The sequence below is a fragment of the Martes martes genome (genome assembly GCF_963455335.1).
Source record: "Martes martes genome assembly, chromosome: 7".
In the NCBI taxonomy this organism is placed as follows: domain Eukaryota; kingdom Metazoa; phylum Chordata; class Mammalia; order Carnivora; family Mustelidae; genus Martes; species Martes martes.
The window spans coordinates 46,136,360-46,155,274 of record NC_137894.1 but is presented as its reverse complement, the minus strand read 5'-3'; the positions used below and the strand labels follow the sequence as shown (position 1 = coordinate 46,155,274).

Below are 18,915 nucleotides of genomic sequence, written 5' to 3'. Positions count from 1 at the left end.
TAATATTATCCACAAGAAAGTAAAATTCAGTATTAGTAGTGCACATTTCTAAATGGGAAACTAGTTGCTCCACCGATTTTAATAATGTAATGGGGAAAAAGTAGTTCAGGTTTGTATAATGCCTAAATGCATTCTATTTAAACTCAAGGTACTACATACTAAAAGAATACATGCCTTTAAGTGGTACCACTTGAGCAGAAAGTAACCTCTCACTATATTCTTCAGACATACTGAAACCAGATATTTAACTGGACTGTATTCCTTAATATACTGCAAAACTCAAAAATTAGCATTGTTAAAATAATCATCCATGCCTGCTGATAGATATGGTGATAAAACTAGGTTGCATTTCATTTACTGGAAGGTTTTAAGACAAAATTAACACTTCACAATTTGATACTAAGAGCATTAAACCAGTTATTGCCTGAGCAATAAAATGCCACATAATCTACTGCCAGGAAATTAGATGGGTTCAATGATTTGGGCTGCCTGATCATTGCAACAGAGGCATCTCAGATGGAATTCCACCAGTCTCTCAAGTTCCCAGCCTGCCAGGCAGCATCGTTTAACATATGGCTCCATAACCACACTGCTACTGAAACCATAAAACAGTCTTTTGTTTATTAAGATAATTCTTGTCCAGAAAAAGTGTCCCCCTCTCTAATCAACTTTGATGCTTACAAAAATTAAAAAACAAAATTTATACTAAACTACTTAATCCTATTAAGGCATTTTAGAAATTGATTTCCAGAATAATGGAAAATTTTCAAGCTCTCAAAATCCTGCTGTTTATAGGGCAATTCTTAGATTTGTGGAAATATACACTGCATTGAGAGAAGAGTGTATGAATTATAAGCTGCTCATTATAAGCTGCTCTGTGGCAAAATGATAGCTTATTTCTTTTAAAGTCTTCTTAGTTTGATCAAGACCAATAGGTCTGAGCTTCAAGTGATCAAGTTCTAATATGTCCTAGAGTGACAGGCTTCCATGATGAAAAGTAAACAATAACTGAGGAATCCAAACATTCAGTTTATTAAACTAAGGCTAGTGAAGCCATAGCATGAAAAAATGCTGCAGTCGTTCGGGACAAGTGGATGATTTTATAAAGCTAAAATCAAAAGACTTAAGACATGAGAAAATTCATAAGTATGAGGAAGTAATAAAACACAAAGTGACCACAAGAATTACAAATATATTTAAATCTCAGACCTGGGAAATGGACTATACACAGCCTTCTAGGGGAGAAGAGAAACGCCTTATATGTTCTGACAGCACTGCACCTTTGGCTTGTTTTCAGTGGTTGGTGGAACATGAATAGGAACCACATTGTTGCTTGGAGACATGTCATTTTCACGTCTGTCTGACATTTGCTTCTGGGAAACAATGCGGTATATCTCTGGGAAAAAAAAACAGCAATACTCACTATGAATAGACTGATTAGTAGCAGATACAGAAGTACACAGAAGTAGAAAACAGATTTGCAGAAAATGACTGCAAATAAGGTTGGACAAAGAATGTATAAATTAAAGTTTTATTTTCAAACAGCCATTGATTAGAGTAACGGTAAGAAGAGAAAAAAAGGTTTTCCATTTCAGAAGGAAAGGTTCACCAGTCACTTAAATAGATTGGTTCAAAGACATTACAGTTTATGGGATTAGATCTAAATTAAGCTATGAGAAAAATATAAATTAAACCATGAGAGTATTTTCAGTCTAACCTTTATCAAAAACCCCTGCATACATTGATACTATACAACAGAAAAATAAAAATAAATCTGCACTATGAGATACATTAGTATATTTCGTGTCTGTATAGGGAAGAGCATAACTTCATAAATATGCCAAAATCCCCAAAGGACTCTTAAAAAGGGAGGAAACGATAACGTCTATCAATGCCTCCTGAACTACTAAAGTTAAATTGTAATGAAATAATTATTAACCAGGAACTTAAGATTTTATGACACTTACCAAAACTGTAAACAAAACAAAACAAAACAAAAACTGTCTACCTTTTTTCCCCTAGACATTAAACTCTGTAAAGACAAGCACTTTATCAACCTTATTCAGTTATTTTTCTCCAGGATATGCCATATAGTAGGGGTGTGGTAACTAACTAGTTGGTCCAATAAATGTTATTAATTTCCTCTATACCACGTATCTTTATTAACTCATTTTATTTGGTCCTTTATTTCACTGACTGAAAGTATTTCCCTCTGACTAAATTATAAACTCCTTACAAACAGAGGTTCTATCTTGTTTATCTTTAGTCTCCTAGTTCTCCTCCAAAAAAAAAACAACAACAACAAAAACACCTCAAAAGGTAAGAGAATTCTAAAACTGGGACAAATTGAAACGATGTGACTCCTATTATGATGTACTATGAAAGACACTGTATTCCTATGAAGGACATCAATGTATTGTATTCTTGTCAAAAATATTTAAAATTAATTTATCCTAAGAAAACAATTAGACAAATCCAGATTGAGGGACAATCTACAGAAAAACTGGCCAAGAGTCTTCAAAAATTTTATTGTTATAAAAATGCATTTAAAAGATGGAGGCAAATGTTCTACATCTGTAGTGATCAATATGGCAGTCACATACTTAAATTTAAAATCCGTTTCCTCAGTCCACTAGCCATATTTCAAGCACTCAATAACTTGTGCCCAGTAGTTACTCTTAAATAGCCACTCTATTTAATAATACCCCAGATATAAAACAATTCCATCAATGTGTGACCTTTGGCCGAAATGACATTTAAAATGTAAAAACCAAATCTATAAAAGAATTGGTAGTATACTTGGAGAAACAGAAATATGAACTGCACATTAGCTAATACCATACACACATAAATTTCTTAAATATGATATATGGTATTGTGATTATGCAGAATGCCTTGTACTTAGGTGATAAAACGCTTCAATATTAACTTGTAAAAAGTGACACAATGTCTACAATTTACTTTCTGAAGACTGAGCAAAAGGGAAAAAAGTATACATACACATAGAAATAGATCAAATGTGGTAAAGTGATGATTCTAGAAGGGTACAACATTATTTCTATAATACTTGAAAATTTTAAAAATAGAAAGTTAAAGGATAAGAAAGAGGAAGTAGAACTGTATTTTCAAAATGCTCCAAGAGCATGTCAACCAACTGTAATGTAGTAACATCACTTGGATTGGATTCTAATTTGAAGTGTTAAAAAAAAAAATTGAAACAGAAAATTTTAATACTGTGTGGATAATAAGTAAGAAATTACTGCCAATTTTTGAATGGTTTTGTTATGGGTTTATGCCCTAACCGTTTAGCTATACATCATGAAATGTTTACCAATTAAATGAAGTAATATCTGCCATTTGTTAAAAAAAAAAAAAAGGAGGGGGAATAGGTGGAACAGAACACTGGTCATGAACTAATGGTTGTTGGTGGCTACATGGGAGTTCAGGATACTGTCCTCCTTTTGGTATGCTGGAAACTTTCCACTACAAAAAGTTAAAGAAAAATGAATGTGTTAAATAAAAACATTTTCTCCAAATTAAGAACTAATTTCCCTAAAGTTGAACAACAGCAAGCTGTAGTCAACTGACGTGTAAACTAGCAAAAACACTGACAGCTATAATGTACCTTTTCTTACTTTTTGGAGGGTTGGGGGGTGGCTAAAATTTATGTTTGAGAAGACTGACACTACTTCTCAAAGCTGAAGAAGTATCAAGGGAAAAACAATAAAGAAAGCCTACTGATTGAATTTTTTTAAAAAAAGGATATGTAGTCTTCATTTAGATTCTTTTTATTGAAAAAAGATGGAACTAGGAGAGTGTATCAAGGGTAAAGGAAAAGACACTCATTCAATCAGGCTAGTGGCTAAAGAATAAAGACAATTAACAACTTAATGTAAAACTCTACTGTTCATTCTTTAATGTTCTATTCCCAAACTGGATGGCTTGTCTTTAAAAGTGCAAATGATTAAATGTGACCCTCTACAATTTTAACTTCTTTACAAGTTGTTTTGAAGATTCAAGTTAGGGAAACCAAAACAAAAAATATTTTGTAGGCTCTTACATGAAAAGCAAATACTGTAACAGAACAAAAGGCAGAGTTCTCAGAGAACAGAAAGTTAAATATTAAAGAGATCCCATTACAAAGCAAGAAATGTGAGCAGTATTGTATAACTGGTCTGCAAGTACTGCACACTATTTTGTAGAAATGGATTACTGCGACATTTGTCCCAGTCACCAAAAAGAGATCCGCTAATGAAAATACCAAAGCAATAAGGAAAACAGGAAAGCACTGATCAAAAAAGTAAAAGAAAACATTTCTTCAAGTAGAATGGGCACTAAGAAGCTACTCAATTTATTTAACATCTCCTATGGCTGGGTGTGTCACTTAAAAGAAAAAAACAGCTTTGTTAAGAAAATAGGAAGCAGGTAGCTTCTAGCTGGTATCTGATTAGAAGTTATTTAAGTGGGGGAAGAGAAACAGGACTAATAAAGTACTAAACCAGATGCAAATATTTTCTTCTTTCAAGGTCATGTTCTCCCTTAGAACCAAATATATGTGATACAATTTCTGCACATCCCCTTTTCAAGATGTCCAAAGGTTAGGCAAGGTTAAAAAGAAAAGGAATTCTTCTGTGCCGTTCTTATGTTAGAGTCTCTTATAAATCTAAGTAGTAAGTTAAAATATTAATAGAAGATAGTTTTAAATAGAACCTGGTAAAATTCAATTAAAAAGACATATGCCTATTTCAACTCTAATGAAAGTATGAAGCAAGTTGCAAAGTACACTCTAAGGAAGTTAAATGCAACTGTTCTCCAAATTGGGGAATAAATAGAGAGCTAAAATTCCCTGGGCTCTCAAAAATTGTGAAATTAACAAAAGCCAGAGTTATTCTACTACAGCCTAGGTCAGAATTTGTTAGGCCTTCTTCAAACCCACTGCTCACCATTAAATTTCTTGAACATCAAAAAATGCTCTGACTGATATACTGACACAAATCTGAAAGACTGCCACATGCCAAGAACAAAAATACTACACCTAGGGGCACCTGGATGGCTCAGTTGGTTAAGCGTCAGACTCCTGATTTCAGCTCAGGTCTTGATCTCAGTGTCATGTGTTCAACCCCCACACTGAACTCCATGCTAGGCATAGTGCCTACATTAAAAAAAAAAAAAAAAAAGAAAGAAAAAAAGAAAAAAGGGGGTGCCTGGGTGGCTCAGTGGGTTAAAGCCTCTGCCTTCAGCTCAGGTCATGATCCTAGAGTCCTGGGATCAAGCATCAGGCTCTCTGCTCAGCAGGGAGCCTCCTTCCCCAACTCTCTCTCTGCCTGCCTCTCTGCCTACTTGTGATCTCTGTCAAAGAAAGAAAGAAAATCGTTAAAAAAAAATCCTACACCTAATTAAATGATTCTCACTATTTTAATCATAAAATTAAGAATTCAGCCTTCATAACTAAAAAGATGACTTGGGCTTATTAATTATGTGGAGAAACCTTACAGGTACCACTTTAACCAAGTGATCAGAGTTAACATCACCAGTAAATGAATGCAACAAACCAGTATCATGACCTCCTGATGAGATGCACTCAAATCACTTTTGTCGTGTTCTTGCTGAAACTGCAATAATCTGAATTTAATCATGAGGAAACATGAGACAAACCCAAATGGCAGGACACTACAAAATAAATGACCTGTACCCTTCAAAAGATGTCAATAAACTAAAGACTAAGGATCTGTTCCAGATTACAGGAGATGCAAAATGTAGGAGAGCTGAATGCAATGTGTGATTTGATCTCAGAATTTCTTCTGCTAATAAGGATGTAATTCGAACAACTGGAAAGATGTGCACAAGGTCTGCTGCTAAACATTGATATGGACTACAATCTAACTCTGATTTTTGATAACTGCACTATGGTTATGAAAGAGGACATCCTTGTTTTTAAAAAATATGCACTGAAAAGTACTTAGGTGCAAGAGGCAACATGTCTGCCACTCTCAAATGGTACAAGAAAAAGAACAGTACACAGCATCACTGTCAAAACTCAAAGTTAAAAGAAAAAATAATAAGAGTATGGCAGTATGGGTTAAAAACATCCCTTAACAAACCTGAGGATGAAAGAAAACAAAACTGCACAGCAATGAAAAGTCTGGGCAGTCTAGCAGGCTCAATTCAAGTACTAGCTAACTACCTCTAAAAATATCAGCAAAATTGTCATGGAGTTACCAGCAAATTCATGGATGTTAAAAATGCCACAGGTCTATTCTAAACAAGCAACACAATTAACTTTGGAGTAATAATGTAGATAAATTTTCCACACATAATTTTCCACCTTAAAAAATGAAAAACCTGTTTTTTCTTCCAGCAACAGCAAATACAATGTAAATGCTCTCTTAATGCTGTCAACATTCAAGGTAGAATTAAACCTAATGAGATTACTGTTGTCTTTTCTGGTTTTTTGTCCTCCCCATTTCTTTTACCCCTTTTTTTTTTTTTTTTAAGATTTATTTATTTTGGCAGGGGTGGGACAGAGGGAGAGGGAGAGAGAAATCCAAGCAGACTCTACACTGATCACAGAGCCTGATGATGTGTTAGATCCCATCACCCCAAAATCACGACACAAGCCTAAACCAAGAGTCAGATGCCTAACCAACTGTACTACCCAGATGCCCCATTCCTCCCTGTTTTTTCTAAGTATTAATACTCCCACTGGTATAAAGAGAAGAAAAGTTTAGAACAAACATCCTAGCACATGCAAAAGAACAGAGGTCTACTGCCCTATGCAATAGCAGCTGATCCCACAGAACAACACGGAGATTTGCGGAGTAAGCTGAGAAAGTAGTGAATATAGAAAGGAAAAACGGTAGTAAGTGAAGCTAGTCTTCTTAAATCTAGAGTGAATTTTAAGAAAAATAGCCAAGTATTCATCTTTTTTAAAAAAGATTTTATTTATTTGACAGAGAGAGAGCCAAAGAGCACAAGCAAGGGGAATGGCAGAGAGAGAGGAAGAAGCAGGCTCCCCACTAAGCAGGGAGCCCAATGTGGGGCTCAATCTCAGAACCCTGGGATCACGAGCTTAGCTGAAAGCAGAGCCACCCAGGCACTCCTAAATGTTCTTCATCTTTAAGGACAAAACAGTTTAATGTGAAGTTTATATCATACTTATTGATTAGTTAGTTCATGTTTGAGCGATCATTAAGTTCAATGTTACAAACTGGTACATAAAATAGTTAACTGCAGATAGTCTCATCTTCACATAGTATCAGAACAGTCTAGAAACGGAGATAAGAATGGGCTCCATTACAGACAAGATCTGATGGGACATAAAAATATCTCAACAAGGGGGTGCGTGGGTGGCTCAGTGGGTTAATGCCTCTGCCTTCGGCTCAGGTCATGATCTCAGGGTCCTAAGATCAAGCCCCGCATCCGGCTCTCTGCTCAGCAGGGAGCCTGCTTCTCCCCTCTCTCTCTGCCTGCCTCTCTGCCTACTTGTGATCTCTGTCTGTCAAATAAATAAATAAAATCTTAAAAAAAAAAAACCCTCAACAAGAACTGACTAAAAAAATTTTTCAATGTTTTCAGAGGCCTTGAGAGACTCATTGACCCTCAAGATGACTTAACTCACTCACTACTTAAGATACTGTGACTCTAGGATGAGGGAGGTTCAGTGACTAGTTACACAGGAAGTAGGAGCAAAATGCTAGTAAAAACCTACAATTCTTAGGTCTAAATTTCGTACTCTACATATTGATTCAATAAGAATCTGCTCAAGTGATTTTAAGAAAAGAAGCAGAATTTGCAGATAAACAGCAACATTTAAATCTTGCTTGCAACAGTCTGTAATGAAACCAGACACAGAGATTCTAAAGGAAAGCTACTGTGTTCCAAAAACTAATGCAACCTTAGCACCAGTTGTTAGTCGCTATTTTTCTGGTAACAGAAAAGAGTTCTATTAAACTATTGTTTATTATATCGACTGTATGTGAATCACCAGTATCTACTTTATGTTTAACAAAGTGTTTTTTTTTTCATTCTTTAATGGCTATTTAGCTACTAATTCATCAAATGTCCACTCTGTACCAGGATAGCTAAGTGTTTTACGTGTAAGAACTCATGTACTCATTTTTGGAGTCTAGAGTAGATGTTTCAAATGATAGGTGATTCTTTTCTATGGGTTATAAAGACAAAAACATTTAAGTCACAACATAACAATCAAGTCAAATCATATCACAAGGTATTTATAAATATAAGCCACCTTCTCTCAAAACAAAACAAAAAAACCTCCCCAGAATATATTTAAATTTTACAGATAAAGAATTTAAGGCCTACAAAGGTTAAGTAATTTGCCTAAGATTACAGAGCCAATGAAAAGTGAAGGAGGCAGGACTAAAATCTAAGCCAGCGCTCCAAGTCCATGCTCTTAAATTCTAGGCTTTGTTCTCTACCTATTTCCAGTATAAAATAAGACATTTAAAAGTTAAAATCTGTGAATCCCTAAATTCTACACCTGAAACTAATATTACCTGTACGTTAACTAACTGGAATTTAAATAAAAACTTAGAAAAATTAAGATTAAAAAAATTGGGGCACCTTTGTATTCAGTTAAGAGTCTGACTCTTGTGGAGCCCAAGATTCTCTCTCTCGCTCTCCCTCTGCCCTCCCACCTTGTGCTCGCTCTCTCCACCAAAAAAAAAAAAAAAAAAAAGTTTTAAAAATAAAAATTAAAAATTGAAATCCATTCACCTCTAATATAAGTGCTGCATACAAAGAATACATTAAAATCTTGTTACATTAAAATTGGAAACTCATTTAACCATTTCTCCATACGGACTTGTTAGAACACCACATTAGACTGCTATATAGTAATCCTATACTCCATTATTTACAGAGTTCTTAAAAATAATATATAATTTTATAGTACTTTAAGACAACCCAAAAAACTACTTAGTAGAGGATTATGATTAAACTTGCTGATAAGTTGGTCATTCTAATAAAGTCAGGGTAAAAGTTAGTCAACACAAATACATTGTCTTCTTGTAATTCAAGGTTGACCTGATCTGCACAACTACATTTTAAAACAGCATGACCTTTGTTCTTTTCCCACTACTTATTTAAACGTTTCCATCTGCAATCACTTGCCAATTCTCTCCACAGGTGACACTGTGCTTCTTCTACAACATATCACAGGAGAACTTTACTTTTTTCACTTAAATTTTTTTAAAAATGTGTTTTTCTCTAGCTGCTACTATAATGTATCAGAACAAAGCAAGCCTTTTCTTGACTGAATTTCAAAGGACATTTATATCTTTCCATAGCCAGGATTTCAATATTTATCTTATGAAAATACCTTTAAGGATTACCACAAAGTATGGAATACCTGGATGAAGTAATAACAGAAGCAAGGAAATTATTTTCAAAGTACTTTTCCCAATATAAACCAGATAAATGAGGATAGTTAAAGCTCAGCGAGCAAGGGTTAACTAATTTGGTCCTTTAACAGCTCTTGCTACAGCAGCTCTCAAATGATAGTCACTCTCAGTGTGATATATAGTTGTTTCTTAATTTGTTTAAATTACATTACTAAAACTTCAAATTTTCACTAGTATAATCTAAAAATTCAAGTCTTACCTGTCAGAATTGTCTGAAAAGCAGCTTCTACATTTGTAGAGTCTAGGGCAGAAGTCTCAATGAAAGACAAACCATTCTTTTCTGGGGGGGGGAGGAGGAGATAAAAACTTCAGTCTTGTCAAATTTTACGCAAGAGATGTAATATATTCAAGGCTTCAAAAGGAAAATACAAACTTTCTAAAAATTAAGCCCTCCCCAACTTCTTCAGCAGTAAGGGCATCAAAGAATAGTGAGAAATTTTCACTGGCTTCTTAATTAAGAAATACTTACTACAGCTACATACTACCAATGAACAGCAATAAATGACATTACTCAAAATATAATAAACTTATCAAATACTCAGTTATTTCCACTATTACTGTCCTTCTCCCCCATCAACCCACAGAGTTATACAAACATGGGTAGGTAGGTGTTATTCACTTAGAATTCTAATTTTTTTAAATGAAGCTTCTTGCCTGGAAAACTAAAAAACTATTATAAAAACCTTATTCACATCAAATCACTAGCACATAGTCACAACTTTCACTAGTCAAGAATACACAATCCTGCCTTCTGATAGGCTACCCCTACCAGAACAGAAGAGATAGGCAGGTCCTCTACTAAGCCAAGAAGTTTTTAACTCCCGGTAGCCACATTCCCTGTGGGTTGTTAAAACTCCCTGGGCCAGTATCTTTCAGACCCACACAGAGCAGCCTTACACAGACATAACAGAGAAATAGACAGGAAGCACAGAATAAACTGATAGATGTCATCTACTCCTTCAAAAGGAAAGAAAGTAGGATTTATATCCAACTTTTGGCAGCAAAAACTACAGTGTTATAACTCAAAGTTACGCAAAAGAGAAAGTCATCACAAACTTTCAGAACAACAATCCTTGCTAAGCATTCATGTTTACCTTTCTGAAACTATTGTAAGCAATTACAGTCAGTGGAAAAGTATCAAAACTGCAAGATGTTAAGAGTAAAAAATACAGAATCTCTGTAATACCATGCAATTCGTATCACTAACCTGCAAAAGCTCTTGCTTCATCTGTAGGAACTGCCCTGAGATGACGCAAATCACTCTTATTGCCCACAAGCATGATAACAATGTTACTATCAGCGTGATCTCTCAGTTCTTTCAGCCATCGTTCTACATTTTCATATGTGAGATGTTTAGCAATGTCATACACCAATAAGGCACCTACAGCTCCACGATAGTATCTGAAAACAGAAACAGGTATTTAACTATTAGAAAACCATACAATGGAAGAGAACACTAGAAAGAACTAAATATATGGATTATATATATATATATATATATACACATATTTTTTAAGATTTTATTTATTTATTTGATAGAGAGAGATCACAAGTAGGCAGAGAGGCAGGCAGAGAGAGAGGAGGATGCGCGGCTCAATTCCAGGACCCTGGGATCATGATGTGAGGCAGAGGCTTTAACCCACTGAGCCACCCAGGAGTCCCATATATATATATTTTTTTTTTAAGATTTTATTTATTTGACAGAGATCACAAGTAGGCAGAGAGGCAGGCAGAGAGAGAGAGAGAGAGAAGCAGGCTCCCTGCTGAACAGAGAGCCCGATGCAGGACTCGATCCCAGCACCATGAGATCACAACCTGAGCCAAAGGCAGCGGCTTAACCCACTGAGCTACCCGGGCGCCCTGGATTATATATTTTTAAAAACACGTTTTATAAATACATTTCAAAATCCTAATACTGGAATTCTTACAAGGGAAAAAAGTACTTTTTCCAATACCAAAAATCAGCTAATTCAGTTGATGGCAATCTATTTCTCAGAACTTACAGACTATGAGACTTACGCTGATGTTATAGCTCGGTATCGCTCCTGCCCTGCCGTGTCCCATATCTGTGCCTTTATTGTTTTCCCATCAACCTGGATGCTTCTTGTTGCAAATTCTACTCCAATGGTGCTCTTACTTTCAAGATTAAATTCATTTCGAGTAAACCGAGATAAGAGATTACTCTTCCCAACACCAGAATCTCCAATAAGGACAACTGAAAAAAAAAAACAACAACAAAGCACTTAATGTCAGATGAATGAGGCAGATACCGTTCAGAATACCATCATGTTTTAAAGCAAAAAAGAGCATCTGATTTTTTAAAAGGGATGGGGGTAGAGGAGAGACAAAGAGTCCATGTTCTTCACCTGTTACCAATCGATAAAATCAATTTATTCTTTTTAAACTATGTCTGCCTACATAATAACTTCCACACATCATCTGCTTAGCACAAATACAGTATCCTGTCTTACACATGCAATTTTAACTGCAGGTCCACTAGGCACTGATTAATTACTGTCAATGCTGTACCAACCTTACTACCACAAAAGGTAACCAACATGAAAGATACCAAATAAACACCAAATAAACAATTTGTGATATTAAAGTATATCATATCACACATGAAAGCAATAAAGGATGTTAGTGAGTAGAAAAGAGGGAAACAGTGAAAATGTTCTTAGTTTCATCAAAGACTGCGTGTGACCTCAGGACTCACACCTTGGCAAAATGAAACATATTTACCATATGAGGCATCACATTTATAAACTTTGCCATCCAGATCACAGACACTATGATGACCTTTTCAAAGTTGCATTTATCAGATGGGCAGGAAGCTATATAGACCTCTACAAAAACAGACACCCCAATTAAGTTTAACAGGGGCCCTAGGAAGCTAATAATTCTGACTTACTCTGAGTAAACGCCAAAGCAAGGAGGGCACATACTTTGTCTCTTATGACTTAAGACTTTTTTAAAAACTAGTTTGGTTTAGATGAACTTATTTCCTGTGATTACTACAGGAGGCAGTTTATTTACTAATACATGAGGATTTTTTTCCACCCAAGGCAATGTTATCCTTAAGAATTTCATAAACAATGGGAAAACAGGCAGTTAACTTGTTCTAAAGCATTTCTATCTGAATATAAAGAACAAAACGAGCTCACGGGTTTATAGAACATGAACTAAAAAATTTTTTACAAAGAAAAATAAATGGTATCAGCATTTCAATGTTTTTCTTACTGGCTAACTGATTTAGGCAACAGGACTAGAAAATCAAACGTGAGAACGCCACCAAGGAGTAAGACCATGCCTTATTAAAAATGATTATGATCTGGTGGTAAGGGGAGAGGGAGGTAAAAACTCTTAAGAGCTCATAGCACTCTGGTCAGAGGGCAAAGAGAATCTATTATGCATTCCTTCCTTGCCACAAGAGCGGATATAAACTGGCCTCTGGACAGTCTTGGATAGAGTACATTATCAAATGCATATCTTCTTGACTTCCTCTATTAGCTGATTCAGCAAGAAATCATCCAGGTGGCAGTAACTCCATGCAGCACAAAGAGCACTTCTAGCTATAGTCAATTAGAGATGTCAAAGGTACTGTGACAAACACAGATACTATAGCGAATGCTTTAACATGGATAACAGGAAAGATGATAAAGTCATCAAAGTAACATACCAAAACAATGCACTTCCAGTTTTCTAGGATGGTTGGTTATGTTAGTTTCCAAGGAGTACATTTCTGGAGATGAGGTCAAATCCCATTTTCAGTGACAGTTGACCCTATTAACAGGATACACACACCACTGCCCCTTGGTGCAAGAGGCCTGATACTCTGCTCATTCGAAACCCTTTGAGAATCATTTCCAAACCCACACTAGCAATGAAGTGTAACAGCCTCACTTGAGGTGGGAACCGGGAAGAAGGGAAAAACCAAAAAGTTAAAACATGCCTACTTCATAGTCACTCAGATATCAGTAATTCAGGAGCCAGTCGGTTTAAAACCAAAAAGCAGGACATCTAGAATGACAATGCCTCTGGAAAATTAAATAACACACTCAAAGAACATCTTCTCCCTCCCACAAAAACTCTACGACTTTCAAGTTTTGGTTTTTCCCTTCTGACTTCCATATTAATTAATGATTATGCTCATTATCTCCCCACCTCAGCATAAAGATAGGGAAGGTGTTTTTCCCCTCCATGTAACCAATTAATTTTAACATTATAAAAAATAGCACCCTTATCTGAAAATAATTCAAGACTCATGAATGCTTTATACAGTATAAAATAATTATCTCAACTAGACATGGACAGAGTTGCCAGAATTAAAAGACAAACAACTTGTTGAAGGATTATATCTTGAATGACACCAGAAGATACTGGTTCTGTAAGAACAGTGCTACCAAGAAGATACTGAGAAACGGCACAATAAGGAAAGCTGGTTTTATTCAGTTACCAAATGAGAAACTAAAACAGGATGGGTTACACTTAAGGTCACTAAAAAATAAACATACCAGAATGGATTAAATTACCTAAGCAACATAAGAGAATTTACTGGCTATGACTGAAAAAGTAATCCCTCCCAAAAAAGTTTATGGGACTCAATTTCTAATTAAAATACTTTCCCTCATTAAAATGACAATATATAATTGATCTTTAAAAATGTGACAAACTATATGATCACATCCTATAGTTCAAGAAAGTAATTTGCAATGATTTTCCAATGTTTTCCTTAACTAGTACCTTAAGTTAAAAGTACTTCCCACTTTAAATATTTTATAACTATATCCATCTATATAGTGAATGGAGGGGGAGGGGGAGTATGTATAATAATATAAACGTAAATAACAGCATCTATATATTAAATATCTACAGTATTTCTAAAATAACCTAATGATTTTATTACCACTTGGTTAACCTCACCTGAACTTTAACTACCATTCTAATACCTAATATTAAATCTGCTTCATTATGTATCAAATATTAGGCAAATCCCATAAGAGCAAAATATACATATAAATTATCCATTATTTAAAAAGAAGTTCCATCTCTTCAACCACATTTAGTTCTATATACTTTCTTGCAAACTAATGTACTGACTAAAATTTAATTCAACAAATCAATCACAGTACATCAGATCTAAAAGTTATCACCTGAAAGGATAACCGGTAATTTTCATACTGATTTTTATAAATAAACTTAGGAGATTCTTCTACTCTTTCAACTATATTCACAGTCTTACCTCACCAAAAGTCTTGAAAATAAAATGTATTCGGTAAGTCAATAAGGCTTTAGCCTAGACAAGTTTTTCCAGATTCAGCAGAATGTGAGTTGCTCAACTGAAAGTTGTGAAAGAAAAACTACCCATGCAAGACAGCAAAGCTCCTAAGATCTTTTCCAATGACAATCAGCTGACGGTTAATTACTATTGACCTTCAGCTAGACTGAAAAGAAAATGATGTAGACTATGTATCCAGTTATTTTCAAAAAACGTGACTCTGAATTGGTGTCTACAACACCAATAGCAGCTATGATTGATGCTTACTTCACTATGTGTACCAAAGGGCCACCACATTGTATATACATAATTGTAGAATTAAATAAAGCTTTTAAAACAAAAAGTCAAGTCTTAAAAAATAACCTCCCCACCTTGTACACCAAGAGTCTCCTATTGAGCTTAACTAAAGATTAATGTTCAAGAACAAATACATAACACTGAATACCTGTCACGCTCTCTCCCTACATTACACTCCCATTTGGACCACTCCATCCCATACTAATCAAAATATCCCTTCATTTTCAACTGGTTAGAGTTACAAACTTTCAGTTCCCTCAAGTTAAGTGTGCAAGGTAAGCAATCTTACAAGTAGAAAGGTCTACCTCGTGTCGGTGAATAAACCTCTGTACAATGAAACCACTTTAAAATTATTGTTGCTCTGCTTTAAAATATAATCAGATACCCTGGGGCTAATAATACATTATATGTTAATAAAAAATGAAAAAACATATACATAATTTCGACAGCCCCAACCTTGATTATTTGTAAAGGATGGAATTTTTTTAAAAGCCTATATAGTGTATCAATAATGAATGCTTCCCTCTCTGAATCAAATACAGATTATAACCAGTGTAAGAAAATGGTTAACCAATAAACGATGAAATGTGTATCAAAATGTTTATGAAAAAATAAAATATATATATAATCGTATAAATAAGAAATTGGCTAAATAATCAGCACTAAAGTTAAAAAAAAAAGTGACTCATATCCTGTAAGAGCTTTTAAAAAGTGGAAATTCTTCTCAGCAGAATTTTTTAAACATCCTATGTTTAAACAGCAAAATGTACAACAAAATGAAACCATAACCCATTGGAAACACAAAATACTTTAAAAATTCCTACTTTTAAGTTTCTTTCGTAATACTTAAATGCTCTTAAAGATTTAAGGTTCCAAAAAGCTGACAAGAATCACAGTAACTTTCTTCACATTATTATCAGCTACTGAATCCTCAAAACCAGTCTCATTTAATTCTGGTAATAGTTCTGAGAGATAGGTACTATTTCCTTTTTATAAACGAGGAATTGGAGGCTCAAAGGTCAAAAAGCAAGTTTAAGACCTGAATTTGAATCCAGGCCTGTGTGATTCCAAAGCCCTGTGCTCTCAATCACTGTTAACAGGATGGTCTAATCCCAAATTAAAATCCCTTAAGCCAATTCAGGATAGTTAATATTCTTAGTGAAAAAAATAAATGGTTTCTATAAACAACAGTCAAGCTCCAAACCAAACAGGAAAAATATTCTTACTAGTCTATCTTGTTCTAAATTAATCACTTGAAAGGTAGCTACAAAGGCCTACTGCTTTGTACCTTATTTTAAGAAATAAAACTTTTAATGACTAACCACTACTCTCTAGGGTCTCACCTAAGTAATTTCACATGACCCCAGAGGCCTCCAGCAAACAGTATGCTAACCAACCCACCTCTCCTTTTTGTATTTACAAAATGCATTAAGTACTCTTCTCTGTACATGATTTTGCACTATGGGGAATGAAGGTGAACACTGGATATACTCACCCTATATGACAGAATATTTTGGCCCAGAGGAGTTAAGTGGTGATAAGACTTGCAAAGTATTGATAAAGCAATGTTTCCTGCTTCCTTTAGTAAATCATTCTTCGCACCCAATGACAAGGTCAGAATCACCATGCTTAACACTCTTAAACTCCACCCTCCACTGTAAAGCTTTTATAGCAATGGTTTCTTCCTCCCTGGTAATGATCTTTGTTCAGCATACTACTGATGGCTGCCCTAATTCAGGAGCAGTGAAAGCATCTGAGTAAGAATGCATTCACTTAACAAAAACAAAAAAAAAAAAAGCATTTACCGTACTCTTTTCCATTGAAAACTGTACCCTTTATTTTTTTATTAAAAAACAAAAAAACTATCGGGATTCTTTCCGACTAACCAACAGGCAATTCTTTCTATCCATTCCCCACGCTCCAATGTGTTTTGTCCAAGGGCACTACATGTTTCCCTATCTTGTAAAACATATTACATTTCACCAAAGAGCACACAAGTTCCCCCTAGCCCCCACGTTTTGGGAAAGGTATGTGGCTAACTAGCATTCTTCCCTTCCTGTTCTAAAAGCACCAAAAGGTTGGATCCTCCCAGTGGTGCAGCAGGAAGCAACCAGTCCATAGTGATAAAGCGGGCTAGTATTTGTGCAACGCACAACCTTTCCTGCTCAGGAACTGGGCCTTCAGGTCTGGCAAGGATAACAGCCACCACCCATCCGCAACCCCTTCTCGCTAGCTGAGTCTAGAGTTCTCCCGGGCTGGCTGCCGCTCGGTGGGGAGGGTAGGAGGAAAAAAGCCTAGATGGGAAGTCACAACAGTCTGCCGGGTCACTGCGACAAGTGCGCGCGTGGGTGATGGACAATCCCTCCTGCCCTACCCCCCACCCTCGGGGTCGCACAGGAGACGTGGGAGAGCTCTAAATTATTTGGGGAGGAAAGGCAAGGAAATAGCTACCAATCCCGGGGGCAATGCAAGAAGGTTACTGACCACGGGACCTGTGGGGCGGGTGGGGTGGGGACCCCTGGCCGGCTCAGATTTTAACCCGGGCCTGGCCGGGGGAATGGAAGGAGACCGCTCGAGAGGCGTCCGTCTGAGGGGAGGGGCTGTGAGGAGACGCAGAGAGGCTCGTTCGAGGGAAAAGGGGGGGGGGGGCAGACGAGAAAAAGACCTGTAGTGTGAGTCCGCGCCGAAGGAAAGGTGAGAGGAAGGGCCGGTCAGGGGGGTTCTGGAAAGGGGGGCGAGCCGAGAAGGGTGTATACTGAGGGGGAGGGGCGCCAAACCCGAAAAGATAGATGGTGGGAGGGGCGGCCGCTTTCAAGGGGCCGTCGAGCCCGGGAAACGAAGCCGATTTGGGAGAAAGCAGCCCGCCGGGAGGACACAGGGTGAGGGGCGCTGAGGATAACGAAGGCCTAAGGGCAGGTCGCTAAGAGCCCGGCGTGTGGGGAGGACTCCTCGTCTGAGGGTTGAAGAGCTGAGCTGGGAGACGGCAAGACAAATCGCCCAGAGAGGAAGGGCTGAGGAAGGCCGACTTCAGTGCAGGGGCAGCCCGCACGCGGGTCCCCCGGGAGTGTCCCGGGCCCCCGAACCCGGACTCGGTGAGGAAAGTCGGAGAGCCCACGGCCTCACCTTTGAAGAGATAGTCGTACTCGTCGTCGCGGGTGCCCATTGCGCGGCCGAGGAGCGAAGGGGCGGGAGCAGCAGTGGTATCGGTGGGACCAGGGGGCGTCGCTGCAGGGGTAACCCGAGAGCCGAGCTTCAGCTGCCGGACCGGGTAAAGAACCCCTCCCTGCCCCTACGACACTTCCGCCAGGCCCCAACCCCTAAGGGGAAGTACTTCCGGGAGGTGGCGCTCCGCCCCTGAGCCCTGGAAGGGCGGTGCGCCGGAGCATGGAGTCCGTCTTTAAATTCTGCCCCCTCCAAGAAGTTTAGTGGGGGAAGCTGAGCTCCGGACTTCTGGCTCGTAGCCACTGCTTGCCATCCTCTCAATGGCCTTTCCCTCATTTCTCGGGCCGACATGCGGGGAAATGGGGTGCTGGGAAGCGCGTCAGTCCTGCTTGAGTGGTAGGTTTGTCGAGGGGGGCGGGGTTCTCTAAGAATTAGCTGAAGGCGGCTGTGTTTTTTGTGGCGGTTCCATGGTGTAATGGTTAGCACTCTGGACTCTGAATCCAGCGATCCGAGTTCAAATCTCGGTGGAACCTACACCTTCCCGTTTTTTTCCTGAACACATTTTGAATTCATTTACTTATTCATTAAGTGATTGTTGTACAGCTACGGTGTATATACGGCCTTGAACGAAGTGGGGGAAGAATTTCTCAAAACATAACCTTTGCCTACGAAGACCCGTTGGTTCTATAGTCATTGTCACCTGGGTGTCTCCGAAAGAGCCTCTTCACTTCGCCTTTTTTTTTTTTTTTTTTTTTT

The 18,915-nt window shown here is 37.4% G+C and overlaps 1 protein-coding gene across 2 annotated transcripts; it reads right to left on the bottom strand.

Moving 5' to 3' along the window:
* Positions 1-596: 596 nt before the first annotated feature.
* Positions 597-18,296, bottom strand: RAB11A (RAB11A, member RAS oncogene family). Of its 2 annotated transcripts, none has more exons than XM_080807856.1 (5): positions 18,121-18,296; positions 11,442-11,637; positions 10,630-10,823; positions 9,622-9,702; positions 597-1,396 (listed from the first exon to the last, which is right to left on the bottom strand). In XM_080807856.1, the coding sequence occupies exons 1-5, from the start codon at positions 18,158-18,160 to the stop codon at positions 1,257-1,259; spliced, it is 651 nt and encodes a 216-aa protein (XP_080663982.1). In that variant the 5' UTR covers positions 18,161-18,296; the 3' UTR covers positions 597-1,256. The 2 variants fall into 2 exon arrangements, with proteins under 2 accessions (XP_080663982.1, XP_080663981.1); XM_080807855.1 differs by lacking the exon at positions 18,121-18,296 and adding an exon at positions 13,102-13,212.
* Between the last annotated feature and the right edge of the window lie 619 nt (positions 18,297-18,915).

Bases quoted from the DNA above. Each gene is read 5' to 3' on its own strand.
- RAB11A (XM_080807855.1), bottom strand. From the start codon at position 13,162: ATGTACTCCTTGGAAACTAACATAACCAACCATCCTAGAAAACTGGAA. The intron at 11,638-13,101 runs GTATGTTACTTT...TTTTTTTTTCAG, and splicing joins ACTGGAAGTGCATTGTTTTG to TTGTCCTTATTGGAGATTCT. The intron at 1,397-9,621 runs GTAAGACTTGAA...TTTTTTTCCCAG, and splicing joins TTTTCAGACAATTCTGACAG to AGATATACCGCATTGTTTCC.